Source organism: Brachyhypopomus gauderio, chromosome 7, assembly GCF_052324685.1.
Source record: "Brachyhypopomus gauderio isolate BG-103 chromosome 7, BGAUD_0.2, whole genome shotgun sequence".
Taxonomy (NCBI): domain Eukaryota; kingdom Metazoa; phylum Chordata; class Actinopteri; order Gymnotiformes; family Hypopomidae; genus Brachyhypopomus; species Brachyhypopomus gauderio.
Genome location: NC_135217.1, coordinates 26418545 through 26446058, shown reverse-complemented (window position 1 = coordinate 26446058; position 27514 = coordinate 26418545). Strand labels below are relative to the sequence as shown.

At 43.7% G+C, this 27514-nt stretch overlaps 1 protein-coding gene across 6 annotated transcripts in view; it reads right to left on the bottom strand.

The window, feature by feature from the left end:
• The window catches only part of eya1 (EYA transcriptional coactivator and phosphatase 1), a 44721-nt gene extending 26114 nt beyond the window's left edge, over window positions 1-18607 (bottom strand). The window contains exons 1-7 of one of the 6 annotated variants that reach the window (XM_077012870.1): window positions 18207-18607; window positions 9011-9132; window positions 7468-7533; window positions 5426-5503; window positions 2992-3058; window positions 2463-2605; window positions 1104-1226 (exon numbers count right to left, since the gene is read on the bottom strand). In XM_077012870.1, the coding sequence (XP_076868985.1) occupies window positions 1104-1226; window positions 2463-2605; window positions 2992-3058; window positions 5426-5503; window positions 7468-7533; window positions 9011-9125 (592 nt within the window). In that variant the 5' untranslated portion in view covers window positions 9126-9132; window positions 18207-18607. Of the gene's footprint in view, window positions 1-1103; window positions 1227-2462; window positions 2609-2991; window positions 3059-5425; window positions 5504-7467; window positions 7534-9010; window positions 9133-18206 lie in introns of all 6 variants that reach the window. The other 5 variants (XM_077012869.1, XM_077012868.1, XM_077012874.1 and 2 more) reach the window with 5 other exon arrangements.
• Between the last annotated feature and the right edge of the window lie 8907 nt (window positions 18608-27514).

Genomic DNA, 27514 nt, shown 5'->3' with positions numbered 1-27514 from the left:
TGTGTAGATGGGGTGGGGTGGTGGTGTAGGGTGGGTGGTGTTGGGTGGGGTTGTGTAGATGGGGTGGGGTATGGTGGTGTAGGGTGGGTGGTGTTGGGTGGGGTTGTGTAGATGGGGTGGGGTGGTGGTGTAGGGTGGGTGGTGTTGGGTGGGGTTGTGTAGATGGGGTGGGGTGGTGGTGTAGGGTGGGTGGAGTATGGTGGATGTATGGTTAGAGTGGTGCTCATCTGAAATCTGCCCCAGCGCACACTGGATAATGTGTTCATCAGTGTGTGAACCACTGACACAGTCTGGCGTGTGGATCTCTGCTCTGTGTGATGGTCCATGTGGACCTCTGTTCTGTGTGATGGTCCATGTAGACCTCTGTTCTGTGTGATGGTCCATGTGGACCTCTGCTCTGTGTGATGGTTCATGTGGACCTCTGTTCTGTGTGATGGTCCATGTAGACCTCTGTTCTGTGTGATGGTCCATGTAGACCTCTGTTCTGTGTGATGGTCCATGTGGACCTCTGCTCTGTGTGATGGTTCATGTAAACCTCTGCTCTGTGTGATGGTTCATGTGGACCTCTGCTCTGTGTGATGGTCCATGTGGACCTCTGCTTTGTGTGATGGTTCATGTGGACCTCTGCTCTGTCTGATGGTTCATGTGGACCTCTGCTCTGTGTGATAGTTTATGTGGACCTCTGCTCTGTGTGATGGTTCATGTGGACCTCTGCTCTGTGTGATGGTCTATGTGGACCTCTGCTCTGTGTGAAGGTCCGGGTGTTAGAGAGAGACAGAGCCCCTAACAGAAGCCTAACCGGCTTTCAGATGGCAGAATAAATGTGTGTTCCAACAACACTGCTCTTCCCTTAAACAAACACACTTAAGAGTGCGCATGGCCAAGCCAAACCGCCGACTAACAGTCTGCTTTGTGTTTTAACTGTTTTATGCTTTAAAAAAGCATCTGACTCTTTCATCTGTGTTGCTTTCTCTGCAAGCCTAAAAACGGACGTTGCTCAGAGATTTTGCCGAGTGTCTCCACACTGAAAGGGTTTTTTGTTTTGTTTTGCGTGCTCTTTGGCAGACGAGGAAGAGTAAGATGAAGATTCTAAAGATTCTAACCTTGCATTTGGTAGCTGTAGGGGGCTTGTCCCGTCTGGGGTGTGGAGAAGCTGGAACTGTACCCGAGGAACCCGCTCTGCCCTGGGGACTGAGCCTGTCCCAGGCCACCCTCTGTCTTGATCCCTGCACACATTGGACATATATCAGTTAGTGACGCCAAAGCCGTGATGGACCATCCTCAGAGTGGCTGCTTCCATATCAAACACATATCAAACATTAGCGATGGGGCTCCAAGCCAACAGAGAGGCATTTGTCAATAACAAGGCTACAAGCTGAGGAGGGATTCTTGTCAGGAAGTGTGATCTTGCTGGCGGTGCCGTCCTGTCGAGGAACGACAGGAGAATGCATCACGTGTCTGGTGAGGGTTGAGGCTAAGCTCTCTTTGATTGGATTAAAGCAGGCCCAGTATAGGGTTATGGTTTGCTTCCACTCAAACAAACATTTGAACTGATATGCATATTTCAGGTACATTTTTATACTGGGAACAGAATGGTGCCTGAAAGCATGATGATGGTGTTGTACTGTAAGTCACTTCACGTCCAGAATCAGCCTCTCTCTCAGCTGGGGAGCTGATTCGGCAGTGACTGGTGAGCTTGGCTCTAATCTTTCACATCTGTCTAGCAAGCACCGGAGAAAAAACGGCTTAGTGGCCCGACCAGTAAAGACACTACACAATCAGCATTCTTCACAGTTTTCACAGGGAAAACAACCTTATCACAGCGATCAATTTAAATAATCTCTACATCACAATTTCTAGCATTGCATCTATTATAGACAAAACTTAAATTAAATTTACCGAAATTACTAATGTAATTTAAGAGCAATTCACCACTTCAAAATAAAAATAAAAAACCCAAAAAACCCCAACAAAATGGTGGGTCATCTTTCCTGCAGCTATAAATGAATCATTTCATGGGTAATTTGACTTCCAACCACTGCAGACATGCCTAGCATGCAGTGCAGATACTCTGTTATTTAATTTTAATGTCACTCATTCATCATTTCCAGCTAACACAGAGGTCTGCATAAACACTGTTATCGCGTTATTATGTGCAATCTCTTTATGATGGGCCATGTCAGAAGCTGAGCGTGGTCCAACTTACACAATCTTACCACAACCAATATGCCAAGTTAACCAGAGAAATTTGACAGTACCAAGCAGAATCAGAAACAAGCCCGATGACGTGTTACGACTGGATTGGTCTGAACGTTCGTTTAGGACCAAAGCCAGGAGAGAATCTCGAGGTCTCGAGCTGTTGATTGGTCTGTTTGAGCAGGAAGCAAAGTCAAACCAGGTACGTGTGTCACACCATAACACCGAAGCACCCAGGAGAAAAGGTTTTATCCTGCTGGACGGACCATAGGCAGGGATTCCATAGGGCTGTCCAGGCTGTGGGTAACTGGCGTAGGCTGTGGCTTGCTGCATGCCTGTGGTGTACTGCGCCTGACTGTACGCAGACATGTTCTGAGACGATGGAGTTGGGAGAATATGTGGGTACGTTCTGCTGTTGGACAGACACAGGAGAAAAGAACAAGTGAGAAATGTTTACTCTAAACCCGTTATATAACTTTTATAATTTCACATTTATAATATAACATTTGCTTGCTGACAAATTCTCTATGATTCTGTTAGTAATAAATATTGGGCAACACTGTAAAGAAGCATTTAAAAAAAGACTTCAGCTTGCTGATATACATTATGAAAGAACAATAAATCATAGAGGAAAATTTTTGCAAGATAATAATTAGGCTACAGTAGATTTCAGAGCGTGCTGGCTGTACAAAGCTGCCCAGTCTGCTGGATCTGACAGATGGATCTAATTAAAGGTCCAAAATGAAGTTGGATGCTGCTTATTTTTTAAAGAAAAATATAAAAAAATTCTCTTACTTGGCAGGGTATATCTGTGGAGAGAACTGGGGCGTTTGTCTTGGGCTGAATCCACTGCTCCCTATGACTGTAGGAACCAACAAATGACTCAAGCACATAGCTCAACATTACGAAATAAGGCACATATGACATTTGCCTTCAGAAGTTCTTAAATATAAGAAAACATATTACACATTACATTGTGTTACTCTGTTACTCTGTTTATTTGACCGACCTTATCTCAGTGTGGAAAATAAAGAAAAATAACAATAATCATTAGGAAAATCAGTTAAGACTTGTAATTACTGCTGAGTGTGTGAATGAGTATATACAGTATGAATGAGTATGTCTATAAATGAGGGGTATGTGTGTATGAATGAGCATGTGTATTCTGTAGGATATAAACAATCACAATCAGTCACTGCACAGTCACAATCACAATCACTGCACAGTCACAACCACAATCACTTCACAATCACTGCACAATCACAATCACAATCACTGGCACTTTTAACATGCTGGTGAGTAGTTTTCTAGAATTTAGGGTGTTATTTAGCTAATTGAAATTCTTCTTCACTTTCATGACATTCACTATTACAGCTGTTTATGCTGAGTTCACTGAGTTAGCAAATCTAACACGCGAACATGCGGAATGTTCTGGATTGCTCACTGAGCACTACAATGAGATATTTGGTTTTTTTCAGTGTTTAACCACTACATTCTTTCAAATAAAGCTGGTTTATTGCTTAGTGTCACATTCAAGGTTCAAATGTCTGTATGTAGTACAGGGTTAGAGGACAGCCCATGTGTGTGTGCTATCTCAGTCTTGGAGTGTTGTAACCCTGTGTGTACAGACCCCCACACTCTTAGGGTTGCTGAAGCTTCTTTAACACCGAAGGCTTTTCCACCCATGTCAGCACCAGCCTGGGTCTTCCCCTCCCCCGAGTGCTCAGCGGTGTACAATTACCAAATTCCATTAATATTGTCACAGACAGAAGTCTGAACTATGATTTATGTGCATCTAACATCAAGGTATCAAGTGCTTAGTCCAGTAAGTAGAGAAATACGACAAATTAGCGTCAGTGCAGTACTGGACAGAGAGAGTGTGTGTTTGTTCAGTAAGTGTGAGGAGAGGAGAGTCAGTGTAACACAGACCTATCGAAACACGCTAGAGTTTCACATTAGTACCATATGCATATGTGCTGAGCTCCCAGACATTAGTACCACTGGCAGGACATAAGCCTGCAAATGAAGCTGTTTCTGGGGCTACACACCTATGTTCTGTTTGGTCTAAAACTCATTGGACTGGTATTCCGTGTCTGTGTATGTTGCCTGAAATTGGACCCATGCTGTGTGCATATGTGCAGAGCTCCCAGCCTGCACTGCAGTACCATAGTGTAAGAAAAGTGCATTGTTTTCAAATGTGCAGTGTTTTCAAATGTGCAGTGTTTTCAAATACAGCCCTGCTTTCCATCCATTCACGCAGGAGCAGCAGTTGGATGAGATGATTTTGTATTTAATGCACAGAGGATGTGCTCAGAGGTTTGGTGTGACATAGAGGATGTGCTCAGAGGTTTGGTGTGACATAGAGGATGTGCTCAGAGGTTTGGTGTGACACAGAGGATGTGCTCAGAGGTTTGGTGTGACATTGACGGTGTGCTCAGAGGTTTGGTGTGACATAGAGGATGTGCTCAGAGGTTTGGTGTGACATTGACGGTGTGCTCAGAGGTTTGGTGTGACATAGAGGATGTGCTCAGAGGTTTGGTGTGACATAGAGGATGTGCTCAGAGGTTTGGTGTGACATTGACGGTGTGCTCACAGGTTTGGTGTGACGTGGAGTCACAACTCAGATCCTGTTGGCATGGGAATTGATACTTAGTATATCACCCTGTTGTGGGCCCTTGGGCCTATCTGCAGCCTGCCTCTGGACTCCACCAATCAGCTGTCTGTGTATGTGTGTGTGTGTGTGTGTGTGTGTGTGTGTGTGTGTGTGTGTGTGTGTGTGTGTGTTTGTGTGTGTGTGTGTGTGTGTGTGAAGCTTTGAGCAAAATACTTTGAAAAGTATTGGTTGCTGAATACTGAAAGCTCTGTGGCTGAATAGTGTATCAACAAAGTTTGTACTCCATTGCAACATTATAACACTGAGGCTCCTACATGAAGTGTGAATGCTGCCTTTGAAATGGTGAACTGAACGTTATACAAACACTATTCTTGTATACTATTACTATTACACTATTCTTGTGTTTTGTTACAATCCTGCCACGTGTGTATACTACAGCCCAGCCCAGCCCTGTGTGTGTGTGTGTATGTGTGCATGTATGTATGTGTGCATGTTAGTGTTTGTGTATGTGTGTTTGTGTGTGTATATGAGCAGGTATGTGTGTATGTGTATGTGTGTGTGTGTGTGTGCGCGCGCATGTATGTGTGTGTGTGTGTGTGTGTTTGTGTCCCGCACCTGATCCTGAGAAACCGTCTAGTGAGCCGTCTGCTACAGAGGTGGTAATGTCACTGGTACTCATGGGCTCTGTTTTAACTGTGAAGACAGAGAAGGCAATAGAATGAGAGAGAGAGAGAGAGAGAGAGAGAAAGAGAGAGAGAGGGTGAGAGAGAGAGAAAGAGAGCGAGAGAGATATTGAGAGAGAGGGTGTAAGAGAGGGTGAGTGGGTGAGAGATGTAGAGAGAGAGCGTGAGAGAAAGAGAGAGAGAGAGAGTGAGATAAAGAGAAAGATGGTGAGAGAGGGTGAGAGAAAGTAAGAGAGAGAGGGTGAGAGAGGGTGAGACAAAGAAAGAGAGAGGGTAAGAAGGTGAGAGAGAGGATAAGAGAGGGACAGAGAGTGAGGGTGAGAGAAAGAAAGAGAGAGGGTGAGAGAAAGAGAAAGATAAAGAAAGAGAGATGGTGAGAGAAAGAGAGGGTGAGAGAAAGAGAGGGTGAGAGAGCATTCAGTCTGCTGTTTCCTCCCCACAGCATCTCTAATCAACAGCCACTTGTGTGCTTTACGTGTGCTTTACTGTTATGAGGTACAGTAGTGAACACAGAATGCATTAGATCCATCAGAACCATGACATGAATGAGCAGTGGGCCGGTAGAGAGCAGAGCACTGACACAGAGCTGCCACAGTCCTCACACAGTCACATACAGGTGGACCTCACATGCTTACTGGACTCTAGCCATATTAAGACATCAATCACAAAATCTTTTCCACAAATAGAAAGAAATAATACATCATTTTAATAGTACAACAGCAATAAATAGCAATGTGCTATGGAATTAGCACAAAATCTAGTTTCAACTTCAGTCATTCAGTGTCACAGTAATGTAAGGGTTAAAGTCATTGAGTGTCACTGTAATGTAAGGGTTAAAGTCATTGAGTGTCACAGTAATGTAAGGGTTAAAATCATTGAGTGTCACAGTAATGTAAGGGTTAAAGTCATTGAGTGCCACTGTAATGTAAGTGTTAAAGTCATTGAGTGTCACTGTAATGTAAGGGTTAAAGTCATTGAGTGTCACTGTAATGTAAGGGTTAAAGTCATTCAGTGCCACAGTAATGTAAGGGTTAAAGTCATTGAGTGTCACTGTAATGTAAGGGTTAAAGTCATTGAGTGTGACTGTAATGTAAGGGTTAAAGTCATTGCCTGGTCTGTTCTCGTGTCTCTTACCACGAGCAGGGGTTGGTACATGGGAGAGCAGCGTAGCGTAAGGGGAGAATAGGTAGAAAGAGTGTGAATCATTACCATGAGACCTGTGGAATGCGTGAACGTGCACAAGAATTGAGATGTCAGGGCAGTGGAGGGTGTATAAAATAGTTATGGGTTTGACCTGCTACAGCAGCATGGCCATTTCACACCTTCCAGACAGGCTCAAATCTTTGAAATGAATCCATCTCTGTCTCAGGGGGGTTGGTGGATATAGGGGGGTGATGGGGGGGCAGGAGAGACTTTTTTATGAAAACAAATTCACTCTGCGGGTATAAAGTCATGCCCAGTGAAGTTCCTCGCGGTGGATGGAGCATCCAGCGCTCTCGGGGGAGCGTGTTGGTGCGGGGCAGGCGGGTGAAGGCCAGCAGAGTTTCCCTTTCTCAGCACAGAACAGGGAAACTCGGACACGGCTGCATGCACAAACCAGCACGTTCAAGTTCAGATGCACACGCAACTATCCACGACCTCGAGAGGAGCAGGAGACGAGACGAGACGAGACGGAGGCCGGCGTACGACACGCCTGCTCCTGCAGCTCACCACTCACACACACACACTCACACACGCACGCACACACCTCGGAGTGTCAAAACATGCTTTGAACCAAACACAGCACAAACGACTTCCAGACAGAACACTAATGAAAGGTCCAATAGTTGAAGCAGCATGGATGACTCAAAGGCATTAAGTCCAATTGTAATAGTCGAATACATCGTAGGGTGTGTAAAGGCTGGAGAGCGGCGTTGCTTTGTAATTAAACACCAATTATTGTCCTTTCATTGTTTCAACCAGGACTGCACAAACCTGCAGTGGACTGTGAACTAGAACTTAACAACCAGTCAGCAGTGTTGAGCATAGTGATGTTATGACCTACAGGGAGAGAGAGGAGTACAGCACACATGACAGACAACATGGCCACAGGTGAGGGCCTGAACACGCACACGCAAGATCACAGGGTGGTAACAGCACTATCACTACCACTACAGTTAACACTATTACTAACACTACCATTATCACTACTACTAACACTGCCACTAACACTACAATTACCATTATCATTAACATTACCACTACCACTAACACTACCATTACCACTACTAACACTGCCATTACCACTACTAACACTGCCACTAACACTACAATTACCATTACCATCAACATTACCACTACCACTAACACTACCATTACCACTACTAACACTGCCATTACCACTACTAACACTACAATAACCATTATCATTAACATTACCACTACTAACACTACCATTACCACTACTACTAACATTGCCACTAACACTACAATTACCATTACCATCAACATTACCACTAACACTACCATTACCACTACTAACACTGCCATTACCACTACTAACACTACAATAACCATTATCATTAACATTACCACTACCACTAACACTACCATTACCACTACTAACACTGCCATTACCACTACTAACACTGCCATTACCACTACTATTAACACTGTCACTAACACTACAATAACCATTACCATTACCACTACCACTACCACGACGACTAAAACTACCATAGCCAATGCCACCAACACTACCGCTACCACTAACACTACCATTACCACTATCACTAAAACTACTATTACCACTATCACTAACACTATCGCTACCATTACCATAATCACTACCACTACCATTGCCACTAACAATACACTGCACTACCACTAGCACTACACAACATTACCACTACTGCTAACACTTAACAACACTACCACTAACACTACTAATACCACTAACACTACCAATACTATTACCACTAACACTACCCACCACTAACACTATCGCTACCACTACCTCTACCACTGCCATTACCACCAACACTACCACCAATATTACCATTACCAATAACACTACCACTAACACTATCACTACCACTACCATTATCACTAACATTAACCCTAACACCAACATTAACACTAACACTACCATTGCCATTACCATTACCACTAACATTCTCAACACAGGTCGAATATGATCAGTTACAAAAATGGTGAATATCATACTAGGTTCTTTGTGTTATAGTGAAAGCCAAATGTAAGTTTTAATAAATTCTGAGACAAAATAATAATGTACAAATATAATGCATTGAATTTGGTCTGGATTTGATAACACAACATCTCATTATCTGATGCCTTCAAGAAATGTAACTGATCTATTAAAATATGTTACAGTAGCTATTTTCACCAGAGCTGCACTTTTTATCACTCTCCCACAAATGAATAGTGTTATTACACGCAGGCAGGAGCTTGTTACAGCTAGAGCATCGTCCTCCATCACACGTGTAAGGTAAGACTGACCAGCAGGGGGCGCCCCTACCTTCTGTGCCATTTGGTGTCAGGGAGTTGGTGCTGATGTGTGAGTTGTCAAGGCTGGGACCACTTGGAGACTCACTACTACCACTGACTCGGCTAGCTAGATCCTGCATTTCCATAGACCTGCTGGGAGGAAGACATCCATAATCAGGCATGGCTTAACAACACACACACACACACACACACACACACACACACACACACACACACACACACACACACACACACACACGCACGCACACACACACACGCACACGCACATACACACACACACACACACACACACACACACACGCACACGCACATACACACACACACACATGCACATACACGCACATACACACACACACACACACACACACACACACACACACACACACACACACATACACACACACACACACACACACACACACACGCACGCACACACACACACGCACACACGCGCACACACACACACACACACACACACACACGCATGCACGCACACACACACACACACACACACACACACACACACACACACACACACACACACACACCCACCCACACACGCACACACACACACACGCGCACACACACACGCGCACACACACACACACGCACGCACACAAATTCAAAGCAAATTGTCTACAACAGATATGAACAAAACATATAGGTGGGCAATATAATTAAAGCATGTTACTATTAAATAAATATTTAAATTTTATTGGTATTTGGAAAATTTTTAATTTATTGCTATGCTATAGCTCAATTTGTTTTTGTCTATGATTTTTCTAGTTTTAATTTTCTCTCATTTCCTCATTAACACTGCTGTTACAACATGGCACAATAACAGGAAGTGCCATCAATGTGTATTTTAGTGGGAACAAACAATGAACAATCCACAAAGATGAACCCACCGGCTCCACTTTTACATTCTTCAAAACTGCAGCCCATGAGGTGAGAGTATTATTACTCTAGCACACGCAGTGCTCCATCATCTCGAAAGAAGAGCCCATTTAACTAGGGCATTCCCCCCAACGCACGTCAAAGCCGACATCTGACGCAAATTTAACAATTAATGAGACACCTGATGATTGACTGACTTGCTCATTTTAAGCATTAAAAATTAATCCTCTGTTCAGCGGCACAATCTCATTTTCATACACTCATGTGCCCAAGCAACTCTGAGTCCCTTAGTAGAATCAACCACGAAGGCCTTCGGACAGAGACCAGTGCGGAGATATAGAGAGACCAGAGTGGTGATAGAGAGACCAGTGGGGTCATAGAGACCAGTGCGGTTAAAGAGAGACCAGTGTGGTGATAGACAGACCAGTGCAGTAATAGAGAAACCAGTGTGGTGATAGAGAGACCAGCACAATGATAGAGAGACCAGCAAAGTGATACAGAGACCAGCACTGTGAAGGAGAGACCAGCACTAGTAGAGAATCTCTAAGCCGTGAGGGCGAGGGCAGAACTCAGCTCGCGGTTTGCTCCTGTATTGTTTCTTTGTTCAAATTCTGAAGGCCACTCAGCTGAAAACGTTCTAGCAGCTCCACTGGACCAGGATTTAATAGCCCCTCATTTAATACCCCCAAAACTAACACCTCAGCCACTAACCCCAAACACACGCTTACCATTGCTTACATTTGTTAACACCCATCATTGTCATATTTATTTCATAGCAAGAATTTCTCCAGTTAGCTAGTCTGTCTACTAGATATCAAACTCAGTGCCCCCACCTGTCAGAACTGTTTATGCTTTGGGAGGGGAAGCCATGCTAGGCACAATTAGTCAGAGCAGACTAGTGAATCGATACGGCCTGACTGTTTCCTAGCTAGAAAGAACACGCAGCTCTATAAACGACACATCCTGTTTTTTTTTTTTTTTTTTTTTCCGTTTCAGGATTCTAATGAAGCGCTTTGCAATGGCAAAGTCTAAAAGAAACAGAGGCAAACTAGCATTCAAATGCAGTGGCCGGTTCATCAGTTCAGCTGAGTCCCAGGATGCTGGTCCACATGGGAGCTCATCTGAAAGGCCGCTGCGGCGTGCTGGGCCCGGCCCACGACGCACCCCTGCTGGCCCTGGCCCAGCTCAGCTCTTACCTGAGAGCAGACGCCTCTCAGCCCTCTGAGTCACACAGCCCTCTTTCCTTCCCTCTTTTTTTCTCCCTCCAAAACAATGTCCCTCCTTGTTATTCCAGCTCTGTGTCACCGTCCAGACCCATCCATGACACAATAGACGTTGTCTGAGAAAACATTATTGTTATTCTCAGGCAGGCTGGGAAGAGAGAGGAGCACAGAGGCGCATTGTCTGCGTGAGGAGAGAGCCTCTACTACGGCCTCCACCTCCAGGACCTCCTCCCTCCACCCCTCCCTCCACACAGGCAGAGAGCGGCCAAATGACGGAAAGGTGATTCATCATTGGTCTACGACAGCTGCAAACTGGATTAGTCCTCCCCCAATCAACACACAGAGCAGCTTAGCCAAGGTAAGCAGCGAGGGAGGGGGTGGAGGGCCTGGGGGTGGTGCTGGCGTGGGGGCAATTTGGGGGGGTTGTTGAAGAGGTGGGGGCGCCTGACAGCTTCTGCTCTTGCCCCTAGTAATGGGGGAGGAAGATGAGAGGGAGGGAAAGATAGAAAGAGAAAGAGAGAGAGATAGATAGAGAGAGAGAGAGAGAGAAAGAGAGAGAGAAGGGAACTTGTTGAACAGAAGCAAGTCAAGCACGACACCCCTAGCATCTTCAGCAGATCTTTCATCTGCAATTGACACTATCTGAAATTTATCTGCACTCCTTCACCAGACCTACTGACAGCTTCTAATGACGGTCAGAGGCACTTCCCACAGCCCTGACTCTGCCCTCGGGGGTGGGGGATGGAGAGAGAGAGAGAGAGAGAGAGAGAGAGAGAGAGAGAGAGAGAGAGAGAGAGAGAGAGAGAGAGAGAGAGAGAGAGAGAGAGAGAGAGAGAGAGAGAGAGAGAAGGAAAGATAGGGTGGGGTGGGAGGGAGAGAGAGAGAGAGGAATAGCGAGATAAGGAGAGGAGAGAGGAGGGAGAGAGATGGAAAGAGTGATAGAGAGTGCTGGAGAGAGATAGAGAAAGAGTGAGAAGAGTGGCAGAGCCCTTTTGAATTCCTTTAGGTATATTTATTTACTGATAGTTACTTATTGTTACTCATAGTTAGTTATAGTCAGTTACAGTCATAGTTCATGTGTATCTGGGTCTACAAGTAGAAGGTCGTGCTGAGTGTCTGATACTGGAGTCACAGATGTCTACTGCCTCAGGTCGGCAGCTACTGTGTGCTGGGCTTTTCTGTTTAAGCACCACACTTACACTGCAATGTTACTACCTGCTACAACACCACAAACAACACTGTCTATCACCAACTACAGGACCACAAGCCCCTAAAACTCCCCAACACCATATATCCATTCCCAACAACATATACAGCCACTCCCCAACACCATATATTTCCACTCCCAACACCATATACAGCCACGCCCCAACACCATATATAGCCACTCCCTAACACCATATATTTCCACTCCCAACACCATATACAGCCACGCCCCCAACACCATATATAGCCACTTCCCAACATGTATAGCAACTCCCAACACCATATATTTCCACTCCCAACACCATATACAGCCACTCCCCAACACCATATATAGCCACTCCCAAACATCATAAACAAGCCACTCCCCAACACCATAATCCTGCCTCTCCCCAACACCATATACCAGCCACTCTCCAACACCATATACCAGCCACTCTCTAACACCTTACACCACTACCCAACACCAGACTGTATACTAGTCCCAGTACATCTCCACCACAACCAGATCAGAGTAGACTTACAGTTCACACAAGAAATGGTGCCCACATCACTACTCACAGTTCTCGGCCCTCGTTTCTAAATGTTTACATCCTGGCATGATTTTTAATGGCGAGCTGTTTGAGCCCAGGTAACCACAGTTCTTTTTTTAAATAAAATGATTTTTGCTCCATCATGTTTGCACTCTAGCTGAACCACTGAGAATGACAACAGTAGTCAGATCTTCCCCTTGGTCTTTAGTTTACCTCAGAAATATTTATATATAAAAATTATAAACAAATATTGTTAATAATTACATATTATCACACACACACACACACACACACACACACACACACACACACACACACACACACACACACACACACACACACATATATATGTGTGTGTGTGTGTGTGTGTGGGTGGAGACTTCACCAATTAGCCCTGCTGCAGCTTTGTGTATGGGTGTGTGTGTGTAGAGAGTGAGAGAGAGAGAGAGAGAGAGAGAGAGAGAGAGAGAGAGAGAGAGAGAGAGAGAGAGAGAGAGAGGGATAGTTAAGCAGTTAAAACTCTTTGTTTTAAAACTGTGTGCCTTTAGTTACAGTAGAGTGTGTGTAATGACATATGATGTGTGAAGAGACAGAAGCACTCTCTCACTTTCCCATACACTGAGATGTTTAGTAGATAGCTGTGTGTATGAAGCGCTGGCTATGTTGGTGTTGGCGTCACAGCCAGCCCTCTGTACCAGCAGGTGATCCTCTCCAGGTGAAGAGGCTCATGTGAACGCCAGAACAAGCCTTTCCCCCGCACCGTGAAATGTTTACTGTTTAAAAGAGGTGCATTCAGCATCTTTGATGTGCCTTTCAATTCAACCTGAACCAAGCAGCCTTTGATGCTCTTGTGAACAAAGCCAGGGCAGGCAGAGAGCTGGAAGTGTCATCCAAAAAGAAAAGAAAAGATAAAAACAGAAAGAGAGGCTCCTGCATCACCCGTGGCAGCGTGGTGGGGGTTGTCTCGCCGTGCTGCTGTTCACACTGGGGCTGAGCTTCTGATACTGAGCCCGATCCAAACCCTCCACACTGACCCAAACCTTCCACGCTGACCCAAACCCTCCACGCTGACCCAAACCTTCCTTGCTGACCCAAACCCTCCACGCTGACCCAAACCCTCCACGCCAGACCCAAACCCTCCACGCCCGACCCAAACCCTCCACGCCAGACCCAAACCCTCCATGCCAGACCCAAACCCTCCACGCTGACCCAAACCCTCCACGCCCGACCCAAACCCTCCATGCTGACCTAAACCCTCCACGCTGACCCAAACCCTCCACGCCCGACCCAAACCCTCCACGCTGACCTAAACCCTCCACGCTGACCCAAACCCTCCACGCCTGACCCAAACCCTCCACGTCCGACCCAAACCCTCCCTCCACGCCAGACCCAAACCCTCCACGCACTGCGAGTGCACTCTCACTACACCAGTGCAGCTTCACCAGAGAAAGCAAGTGCTTTCATTACTTCAGTTAATACAAACCAAAAATTCCAAAATGTAATTTCACTGAAAAAATTGAAGATTAAATCGATTATTGGAGAGGACAATTTCCTTCATTCACGGTTCTGTCCCCTTTCACAAGAGTTCGAGATTCATTTGAAAATACATACTCCATGAGAGGAACTAGTTTTATAAAACAATGCTTTAATCAAAATAACTTTAATACTACTAATCCCTACTTAAGCTAGTCCGCTAAATCCACATGGTGGCCCAGGAAAAATAAATCGACCCATGAAGAATGTGGATGTAGACGAAGATTGAACGCAGATGTGGGTGGAATTAGACAGAGTTTCCAAATCCTGCACCATCAGCACGGAGGAGAGGAACAGGCAAGACCCGAGATGATCGCACCATTTCAAAAGCGTCTGGGAGAAGAGACCGAACAGAGCGTTTAGAGCATCACGTCCCCCATCACGCCCCCATCTCCTCCATCACCCCCATCACCTCCATCACCTGGCACATTTAGAGAAGGCAAGCGATCATTTAGCTGACGGATTAAATATGGACCTACAATTGCGTGTCAATGTAAAAACAAAGCCAGTGTAGAAATAAGTCAAAATCCATATTTTTTCTATAGTAAAATCTTTAAAAGTCTTTATTCAGGACTAGCATTGTAAAATGCAAGAAAAAACTATTCAATAACATTTTTGGTATCACTAGATTATGTTTGTGTCTAAGATAACCTTACACGGACATGCAGGGCACATTGCTTCAACTGGAGATCTTCGTGGAATTTTCCATTAAGTCTAATGCGTATTTTGCCTAATACATAATTAAAATGTTCATTCTTGGCAGATGTGTTGAGGTGTGTTGACGTGTAATTTGTCTTTCCCGTTTTTGCTCTGTCTGACATGGTGCTCGAGCAATCTGCTGAATTGCTACATTAAACCTGTTAATACAGAGCTCTAGGCATCCTGTGATGTCTAGAAAGCTGAAAGCTCTCTCCTATAGCCATAGGAAGCAGCGTTCACTACCCTCCACCTACAGTCTGGACGTAAACAGGGTTAGGGTTACGGTTACCCTGTTTACCCTAACCCAGTCCGGACAAAAACAAGAAGATAACGAGAGGAAAAAAAAAGATAAACAATAACATATCAAATGTCATCTTGTTATTTCTTTAAATGCGTTTAACTGAATCCAATTTAATAATCTTAACACAAGTCTGAATAAAATGCGTGTTTAAATATATCAAGTCTTTTGTAACATAAACCACTAAACTTTTTCTAAACAATTTTCGTTGAATCGAAAAGTGTCATTTAAAGTATCTTAGGACAACAGTTTACACACACCTACTTTAAATAATCCGTTATTAGAAATTAAGAGCAAATATTCTCACTCCGCAATATATAAGAATTTATTGTGTTGTTTATGTAATCTCAACTTCTGATTACACAGAGATACATAAGAAATGTGGTGCTAAAGGAGAGAAGCTCTGAATGACATATGCTGGCCTTCCTTCTTCTATGGCAATGTGTTCCTGAAACAATCTGTCGTGTGTTAACAAAATAGCTGCCTGCTGTATTTACCAAACAGCACGGAGTGGCGATTCCCTCAGAAGGGCGCTCGGCCTCCTGGTGCCTCCGTCCCTGTCTCACACACAGCAGGACTGAGCCCCATCCATTAACCCTCTGTGTCTTTCACCGCACACAATTTGCAGCTCTGAAAGAGGCTGGATCGCACACATGCAGAAAAACACGGGGCTTTCAGTAAACACTCGCGCCATGTGTGTGTGTGTGTGTGTGTGTGTGTGTGTGTGTGTGTGTGTGCCTCAAGGCCTGACAGCTTAGTAAGGCAGTGTGCAGGACTCAAACATGGGCCTTATTAAAACAAATACAGTGAGTCAACAATCTAAATGAAGTTGCTCGTTATCAGATCATTAGAAAAATTGGATCAGGTGAAAATCTCGCAGCGTCTGTAAAGGAGAGGGCTTGTTATGGTGCCCAGCATGAGGACCCACATACTGGTCTGAAATAAAACAGCGCTCAACTTTAAAAAGATTTTTAGAACGTAGCTTTGAAACATAATTTTTTACAAATGAAATTACAATTCACTTGCAAAAAATGCATGTAAAAAATAGGTTTACTGAATCGCCTGCTACAGTTCAGTACAAAAAAAAATCTAAACTAGAATTACTGAATCGCCTACTACAGTTCAGTATAAAAAATCTAAAACAGAATTTCTGAATCGCCTACTACAGTTCAGAATAAAAAATCTAAAACAGAATTACTAAATCGCCTACTACAGTTCAGTATAAAAAAACTAAAACTAAAAATTGTATACTACGGTTCAGTGTAAAAAAAAATCCATAATTACTGAATCACATACCACAGTTCTGTATAAAATATTTAAAATATAATTACCGATTTGTATATTACATTTCAGAATAAAAAAAAACTAAAAATAGAACTTCAGAATCGTCTACTACAGTTCAGTATAAAACAATTAAAATAGAATTACTGAATTGCCTACTACAGTTCAGTATGAAAAAATAAACTAATACAGAATTACTGAATCGTCTATATAGAAAATCCACTGCAGTTAGGGTCTGAGAGCGTCAGTAAGAGCAGAGAGTGTGGAAACCTGCAGCGACGGCTGCTGGTTCATGAGTGCCTTCTGTCTGCCCTGTTTGTGCGTCTGGCCTGCCCGTGCGTCTGGCCTGTCCGTGCGTCTGGCCTGCCCGTGCGTCTCAGTACTTACATTCCTACCGGCAGCAGCTGGCACTGACTGGCAGCTGCTCAAACTGTGGGGGGTGAGTGTATTGTGCCAGCACCGCCTGCTCTCCTGCAGAGAGACAGGCAGCTTCCACTCACTGGATGGAAAATGGAAACGTATTGAGAAGGATATCCTCGACCAGAAAAAAAGAAACCATTATTTACAAAGGCATCTCTAATTTCACTGTCCTGTACACCTGTTTAAAAACATCAGGAAAGACCTGAGCGGGATGGCAGAAAGGTGGAGAAAGTGGATGTAGGTTTAGATGGAGAAAGTGGTTGTAGTTTAGGTGGAGAAAGTGGACGTAATTTAGGTGGAGAAAGTGGTTGTAGTTTAGGTGGAAACCAGGTACTGGATTTAACCGCTCAGAGAAACTCTTTAAGCCGTCTTTACCTGACAGCTGAACAATACTTTTAACTCACCTTTAGTATTCAGATTATTTTAAATTAAATTTCACAGACATCGTTCAGATTAAGGGAGATTTAAAATTTTGTTAAAATTATAAATTATTTGTCATGTCAATTCCTGACATTACTGTATGAAGTCAAGCAAAATTACGGTATGAAGTCAGGCATAGCATTTCCTATATTTATTTACACCAAATTAATTTTTAATATCAAAAATACTTTTATTAATTAATGTATTAGTGTATTACATTATTTAATGTGGAATATTTTGAGTTTAACTAGTTACAGAACACAGTTACAGAAATTAATTATTTTTCATAGTGAATGTTAATATCTAACTCATCAACAATAAAATCTTTAATTGTTAAAGAAAATTAGCAAATAAACAATTAACAATTTAACAATACCTTAATTCAACAATTAACAAAACCTGAAATGTATGTTGAGCTGTTAGTGATAAGAAAGGCCTGGAAGCTTGATGGAGTTTTAGTAATTTAGAATAAGTATGGGTATTTTTTTTAATTAACAAAAATAATTAGAATCTAAAGCTGTCTAATATGAATAAGTCGTATCAATCTGAGAACGTCTTCGTTTTACACAGCGCTCAACACTGACAGGCGTCCTCCAGAAAATCATCACATATGTATGTGAGCGGCTCCAGAGGTGGAGGCACAACCCCAACACACGAAGCCGTGCACGCTTCACCACGCAAAAGCAGAATCCCACTCACCACAATTACGCTGGAGTCCTCTTATCCTGCTGTATCTGCGGTCTTCTGCTACGCAACTGTTCCTGAGCAAAGTGACGCTCGGCGCAGAAGCTCGGCTCGTGACTCAGACGCACAAATTACGGAGGGAAGGAAACTTTTTCTTTTTCATTTTAAGTGTGAAAAGCCATGGGGCGCGCTGCTGGATCTCAGGAGACAGACTCCAAGCGGGAATGAGAGCTGTCCGGTTACTGCTGCAGGCAGTGGCTAGCTAGTGTCTGAGGAAGAGAGAAAAAAAGAGTGTGTGTGTGTGTGTGTGAGAGAGAGAGAGAGAGAGAGAGAGAGAGAGAGAGAGAGAGAGCGCTGGTTGAGAGAGGGGTGAGAGAGGGATAAGGGTAAGGGAGAGGGAGGGAGGTTGCAGTTTGAAAAAGCAAAAAGTTTCTCTTTCTTTTTTCTCTCACACACACCACGCACATACACAACCACCCCCAAACCGCACCCCCCCCCCCCCCTCCACACACACACACACACACACACACACACACACACACACACACACACACACACACACACACACACACACACAGGAAGGCTTTTGACTAGAGGAGGCACAGGGGAGTTTTCCTCACTCTAGCCCTCCATATGTCATCCTGCTGCAGTGTTAAGTGGAGTGTTGCAGTCCCCCTGATTCTATCACTGATCTAAGACAGTGGAGCAGCTGATGGTGCCTGTGGCCGTGCGGGGCGGAGAGCGGCAGAACCCCCGCCAGAACCCCCGCCGTGTCAGCCTAACGCTTCTCCAAACTCCCCGTGCTGTTCTTCTGCTGAGCAACACAGTCCTTTTGTTGTTTCTGTGTTGTCGGGTTGTCTCTTGGAAAGGGTTCACTTGCAGGTGTGTTTTCAGTCACACACATCCAGTGCAAACCCTTCACCAGCGAGTGGCTCCGTCACTAGTGTCAGTGAGACTGGCCGCCTCCTCTCCGCTCCCGCCTGTCACATCCGTTCACAAGAGTTTGTGTTTGTCCTTCTGTCACTACAGAATTCTGTTAGGCACAATTTGCTTGTAATAAATCGTCTTGGAAGAGCTCAAACACCGCAACAATACAAAAGTCAAAAGGTTTTAGATTTGGTACCCGATCACCTGTAAACTACACACAGCTATAAAACGTGACAAAAATGATAAGACAAAAACAGCAAAATTAACTAACAAAAACAAACACACAAAACAAACAAACAAACAAAAGAAACAAAGAATCATAGCAAGGAATGTACACAGTATTGTAAAAAATACAGCACCTGAAAAATAGAGCTAACAAACCGATTTAACCAATCACAATACCACTGCAACCTTATATTCAGCTATACAGCTTAGCCATTATATGTTACCTACACAGGATATCTAAGGCCTTGACATGTTGCTGATGACTTCTGAGAATCTGGTTAACTTCTCAGAATCTAGTTATTGTATGCAGAAGAAAAAAATTGTTAATGGAGAGAAAACAACAAAAGCTTTAGAACTATACAGACACACACACACACACACACACACACACACACACACACACACACACACACACACAAGCACCTTAACACTGAACACACATAAACAGGCTTTGTAACACTATGCACACATACACAAGCGTTTTAACACTGCACTCACATAAAGGCACCATGACACTGCACACACATATACAAGCACCTTAACACTGTACACACATACATAAGCACCTTAACACTGTACACACATACACAGGCTTCTTAATGATGTACACACATATAGAGACTTCTTAACGCTATACACACATACACAAACACCTTAATACTGAACACATATATGCAAGCACCTTAACACCATGCACACATGCATAAGCACCTTACCACTGTACACTTAAACATAGCCTTCTTAACACTGTACACATGAACACAGGCACCATAACACAGTACACACATATTACAGCACCTTAACACTGTACACACACACACACACACACACACACACACACACACACACACACACACACACACACACACACACACACACACACACACCTTAACAGTGTACACACATACACAAACACCTTAATACTGCACACACATATAGTGAAGCACCATAACACAGCACACACATATACAAGCTCCTTAACACTGTACACACATACACAAGCTCCTTAACACTGTACATACACACAAAGGCACCTTAACATTGTACTCACATATACAAGCATTTTTACATTGTACACACATACACAAGCACCCTGACACTGTAAACACATACATATGCACATTAACACAGTACACACATATAAAAGCACCATTACACTGTACACACACACACACACACACACACACACACACAAGCACCTCAACACTGCACACACACACACACACACACACACACTGTATAGCCAAGCTCCTTAACACTGTACACGCATACCCCAGCACCTTAACATTGTATACACATACACAAGCACAGAGGTTTCCTAACACTGTAAACACATATGCAAGCACCTTACCACTGTGCACACATATACAGGCTTCTTAACACCATACACACATACACAGGTTTCTTCACACTGTACACACATACACAAGCATCTTAACACTGTACACACAGACAAGCGTCTTAACACTGTACAAACATATACAGGCACCTTTACATTGTACACACATACGCACACACCTTAACACTGTACACACTCAAAAGCACCTTAACACTGCACACACATACACAAACACATTTACACTGTACACACATATACAAGCACTGTACAGCCATCTTAACTCACCTTAACACTAAGTACTCACACCCAAACACCTTAACTCAGGAAGCTCACACTCAAGCTCCTTAAGGCTTGCCATGAAGGTGTTGTGTACTTGGCAGCCATATAAGGGATAGCAGGTCAGCACGAGTGGATCCTGTGTGCACTGTCTCCAGTATTAATAGATCTGGACTGGTCCCTTTCTGGTGTAAAGGCGCTGCACTGCTGATGTAGCTGTGATGTCCATGCACTGAGACCCGTCCTGCAGGTAGACCAGACGGGTCCCATTTCAACCTTGCAAAATTAAATATATTGCAGTTTGAAGAGGTTCTTGATAACTCAATAGACTAATAAATGCGAGGGGACTCTCAGGTAACTATTAGCAATAGCTGAGGGGTATTGCAGCCAATCGAGTTATAGCTCATTCACTCTCGCTGAGCAGCTGTATGAAATTAACTTTCAATGTAATTTTGAAAGTGAGTTATTTTCAAATTGCATAGTATAATTACCAAAAGCTGTTTATGACTCAAGCAAACATGCTCACATTCGTGCTCCAGATAGAGTTCTAGTTCGCACCACTGTCAGGAAACGGTATAAAAGCTGTGAACAGCTTCAGTGCTTCAGTGAGAAGTTTATTACCGAACCAAGACTATCTGTACTGAACAACTGAATCATTTAAAAGAAATAATTAAACCCATTTAAGAAACAGAACTAAATCAAAAGTTGTACAAATAAAACGTAAAATACAATGTCCATTTTTTGTCCAACTGATTGCTACATGAGTAGGGCACTTTAGTAATCTAATTAAAGCACAACCTCTAGAAGATGACGATGCACTCTAGAAGTAAGTACAACATTAACATTTCATGCATCACATAGTTTAACAAAAAAAGACTATGACGTTTCAATTGCCTTACTCATATAAATCTGAATGCAGATCATAAAATATTAAACACAATAAAATAAACTATACTAAATCTGACTTCATTTAAAATGTTTATTTATTTGTGTATTTACTTATTGATCTTAAAAAAACTGGAATATAGTACACTTGTATGGGGAATATTAGTTGCATTTAGATACATGATTACTGTAAAACTGTAAAATCAGCGCTAAAATGATTTATGAATTATGAAGCAACAAATATGAGAAGTGGCCAAAGTATTAGAAGTGGACTATGATTAAAAGCAAAGCCATTCTGTATTATGAATGATCTTTAATATGAATAATGTTTATTATGAATAATCTTGATGGGACCTTGAGGTGTTACCAGAAGGTTGCAGATCTGAGGTGTTACCAGAAGGTTCCTACACTGCATCCTCCATCACATGGAGCTTATCAAGAAACAAAGCCACATACACCATAGTGTGGAGATTTGTGCTACAGCCGAGCCCAGTGAGGCACGGCAAACTCAGACCTCACAGAGGCTCCTCCCACTCTGAGTCAAGCGAAGCACCGCCCACTCTGAGCTCACAGAGGCTCCTCCCACTCTGAGTCAAGCGAGGCACCGCCCACTCTGAGCTCACGGACTCATTTTCCCTGCAAATTTCAGTCGATCGAAGACAAAACCACAGATGAGCTGCTGGTGTGATGTCATTATTCAGCACATTCTTTTTTTTTGTGAATTATATCTGCATAGCACATAATGACTCATACGTGCCATATCTGCACTGGAGTTAGCATGCTGTAAGTTTAATAGCAAACATGATTCTGTGCATAGAGGGGAAGTGATGTAAACAGTCCACACTGTTACGGCAGTTACGTTTTCATGCACATATGTTGCATATTTGCAAGACCACTATGGTGTTTACACCATAGGGGGGGTCGTTGTTGGGGGTTGAGGTTCTTACTCTGCCACAAGTCCTTTCCAAAAAGAAAAAAAAGACACCCTCAAGAAAGGAAACCTGAACTTTGCTCATGGTCTAATGAAAACAACAACTTTTACATTTTTATCTAAACATTTCCAGGTGAAGCTTTTCCCTGGTGATGAAAAGAGAAAGAAAATGTGTGACCCCTGGGTTTCTCCCCAGCCTCTTACACTTGGACAGCACCGGGGCTTACCAAGCTGTCATTTGTCAGGTAGCTGGGCAGCTGCTATTGGGTTCTATCACCACTCTCTGTTCTCTGTGACTGGACTTCCTTTTTGGGAGTAGAACGCCTCCAAGTCACGCACTGCATTCTGGGAGCAGCTAGCAAGGTAGCAAAACCCTGAATTTTATTTCCTGTAGCTCCAGACTTAATAAAGGTTAGCTCCATTCAGTGGCTCCGCCCCTGCCTGACTCCTTTGCCTAAAAGCACTGCTTGGAAACTGTAGCTAACAAACAAATTTGACCAATCAGAGTAAGGACCCAGCCACAGGGAAGCCCAAGCCATTCTTTTCTAAAATGTTTTATTCTCTGTAACTCAAATAACAGACGTTTCTCTTCATCTACAGGGTGCCTCATGATGCTGCCTACAGCAGGGAGATAAAGGCGGACGCAGGCGAACCAGACCACCACAACTCTACATTCATGTACTGCCTTTATGTGACTCCAGGGCAAACTTTGATGCTGATGACAAGACGTCACCACTATAATGATTTCAACAGCATAGACATATCATTTGAAAGCCCCCTAAGGTGAATTAGTAGCAAGTAAAGAACTTTCAAGTGGTGACTGAAAGTTTCAGTGAAGCCACAGCTTTCTGTAAACAAACATCAGGTTTGTTTGTCTGTAGGGCTGATGAGAGAGCACCCGTACCCCCCACTCTGAAAGCCTGCTTTTCACAGAACAACTGGTTAGCCTCAAAACAAACAACATACAGCAAGCTACGAAGGTTTAACGTCAGTTAAGTTTTTTGAATATGATATTGTACACTTCTTAGAAAGTTGATTCTATGTTACATATCACAGTGTGTGCTCTCGAGTCCTGGGGTCTCATCTTTATGTGAGCTCATGCGCACACCTGCAGGAGTGCTATGTGTACTCTCACTCCGCCATATAATTCATACATAATACATACATAATACATAACTTATACATAACGCATACATTAAAAAAGCAAAAGCAGCACACAATGGAGACATATTGTTCCAAAGGGTGGAGCGCCACTTAAACACTTAACACAGTGAGGACTGTGATTTAAAACACTGCTATGATTTTAGCTGTTTAATACTGTTGAAGTCCTAACCCTGATTATGGCAGTTTTATTACAGTGTTAGCCATGTATAAAATTATGTTATTTACATAAATGAAAGATAAACAAACAACTTTTAGAATGTGGGAAGTCATGGCCTGGTGGTAGGGAACTGGTCTTGTGACCGGAGGGTCGTGGGTTTGATTCCCAGACCTGAGGTCATGACTGAGGTGCCCTTGAGCAAGGCACCTAACCCCAACTGCTCCCCGGGCGCCGGGCTAGGTCTGCTCACCGCTCTGGGCACGTGTGATCCACAGCCCCCTAGTAATCAATAGTGTGTGTGTGTGTGTGTTCTAACTGCACAGATGGGTAAAAAGCGGAGGACAAATTTCGAATGCGGTGAAAAAATCACAATTGACAAAAAATATGGCACATTTTAAAGTAGCCTACAATGAAATTGCCTAAATTCAGCCTTAACATATTCATAGGGCATGAAGCGCTTAGAACCACAGATCATCTGTTAACCCTTCCTCTGCCTGCAGCCTAGAAAGTCCCTCTGCTGGAATTCCTAAATGAAGAAAGTGCGTCTGACTCCTCTAAACTCAAATCAGCTGCCCCCATAAAATACCAATATGTTTAGTAATAAATTTTCAGGCCCTGTCTGTAATGACTCGGCATGTGTGCACACGGCGTGGACTGTGTGAGCGAACATTTGTCGTAACACAGACTCAAGTTGCTGACAGTCCTCACCCACCGGCCGTCCTGCCTCGGTTATCCTGCCTCCCCTGCTGTGTCCTCCTACCTTGTGCCTCTGCCTTGCCCAGCTAGCCCGGGTCACAGCAGCTCTGTGGCTGTGCTGCAGAGATGGGGCTGTCCCCCTGTGTCCCCCTGTGGAGAAGACGCTCATTCTCCAGCAGGCACGAGGATTAGTTTCAGGCCGGGACTACTCCCGGCAGGGGTGCAGAGGTTAGAGCCCCGGCTCCATCCCCCACCAGGGCCGCCCGACACCGACGGAGCCGGGAGTCCATGGAACCAAAACACATTAGCCAAACGTCGGCTGAAGGATGTTTAAACTGGCCAGACGAAAGCCACTTTAACTGGGGTAGGGCCGCTCTGCACAATAGCTGTGGTCCGCCGTGCTGAGGGACACGAACCTGGAAGAGTTCAGGGGAGGAGGACAGACTGCACAGGGGACATATCCTGAACACCAGGAGTTAAAAAAGACATGTTCAGCTGTTTTGACATAGACATGGAAAAGGGGAGGGACACAGGATTAGTATTTCACAGAAGTTTAACAGTTTATTGTCTTATAGTTTATCTGACCTGCCCGTAATTACACTGCCTGTAATCAGACAGCTTCTAAAGTCTTCTAGGAAAAAAAAATCTGCACTAAAAATAATCTACACTTGTTCTCCTGGAGACTATCTGGGACACATAATTCAATCATTCCATGTTGTTTACCATATATCACGTCAGGGTGTGTTGCGATCAGATGCCAGACTTCAGGTCATTTTTAACCAGGTTAGATGGTTAACAGCTGAGCGTCTCGTGCTCGGTGTCCTCGTCTGCGGGAGACGCTTGGATTATGTGAGAGTGGAATACCGTTCGTTTTACAGGACCGGGGGAAGGTGCTGGCCGAATGTTTCGCCCGAGGTCCGACGACTAGGAGAGGAGAGAATATTCCTCCCCTTCAATGGCTACCACATAAAGTGGCTCGAGGCATAGCAAGAAGTTCTAAAATAACCAGGGGGTTAACAAGCATGCAGAACTGAACTGCATATTAGCGGGTAAGGAGGTAGTTACTGTGTGTAGACACATGGGGCTGAGTATGCAGGGAAAGTACTTTCACAAAGTACTACAAGAAATACAGCTGACTGGAATCCGTGTGAACAACCGAGTTACACAGAGGACAGTTATGTTAATATTAATGGTGCTATTAGCAGTACCATAACAAGCTGCACAGGAAGACCTTCAAAAATCTGCTTGCTCTTATTTACGGTGACATTTGAGAATAAATGAGCTATATTACTCTAATAATACTTAAAGAAATACTGAGAGAAAGCTCAGAACTGCGAGGCCTGCAGGAACACGGTAGGGTGTCAGCGTTCCTTGTTGGGTCCTCTCGCGTGTTGGGTGTGAACGCTGTGCAGGTGATTTCCTCCCTGCGGAAGTGGCGCTGGAGAAGTGATCTCTCAAACTAGGACTCGCGGAGCTGCTAAAAATACCTCACAGCTCTCGCGCAGAAGGTCCTTCATCAACCCAACAACAGCTGGGAGTGATGAGACAGCACCATAACCACAGGAAATATTTACAGTGCAAATGCTGAAATTAACACATAAACAGTGTTTTCATGCGTCACCTAAGTGCAGTAATCTCCCAGATTAACAGAATAATAAAACTATCCTTAAATACTTTTGCTGGTGTCACTAAATTACTAATAAATGAACTCTAGGAAATCTTTCCTGGTTATTAAACTTTACGGTGCAAATGTCTGCTGCAAGGATCGTCATCTTCACATTGCTGGATTCCTCTGGGAATGTCCAAGGCCTTTGTGGGAATTAGCTGCCCAGGATGAATTCCTGCTAATGCACATGACTGAGAAAATCAGCAGAAAACTGCAGAGCAGCTGGAGACACGTGCCCCCTCCGGCACTCGCTCGGCCGATAGCCAATCAGCTCACAGAAATATGACCACAGAGACTCGGAGGAAATAGACCTGAAGGTGAGAGTCATCGTGGCCATTCTGGAGGAAACATGATTTATGGGTTCCTCTGAGAGAAATGTGTCATTAGAAAAACACAACTTTATTTTATTTCTCCCAGTCTGACTGATGGAGCACTGTTCTCGTTATTGTACTGATTATTATATACACATATTAATAGCCTGATGGATCTGATTAAACTGTGTTTTGTCCCAGTCAAAATTATTAATTAAATGTGATTTTTTTCTTTCATGATTGATAATGGTAGGACTTAATAATAAATAATCTTCATTAACATTGCAGTTCAGTCAGAACTAATTCCAGAGTTCCTCAGAACAAGAGCAATAAGCCTTGATACTATGAAAGAGGCTTTTGATAAGTACACTTTTCATCCTGACTGTAACCATATCTGTAACTTTAATGTTTAGTTCTGGAAAACTCGCAACTAGGACAGCATCAACATACAGCATTACACTAATACAGCATCACAATAAAATGGCATCACACTTGGCCATGAAATGTTTCAAATCTAATCAAAATAATGAGCTCTGAGCTTCAGCAATAAAGCAAGCAGTGACATTAGCAGCAATGACATCAGCAGCAGTGACATCAGAAGCAGTGGCATCAACAGCAATGACATCAGCAGCAATGACATCAGCAGCAATTAAATCAGCAGCAGTGACATCAGAAGCAGTGACATCAGAAGCAATGACATCAGCAGCAGTGACATCAGAAGCAGTGGCATCAGAGACAATTCTGAG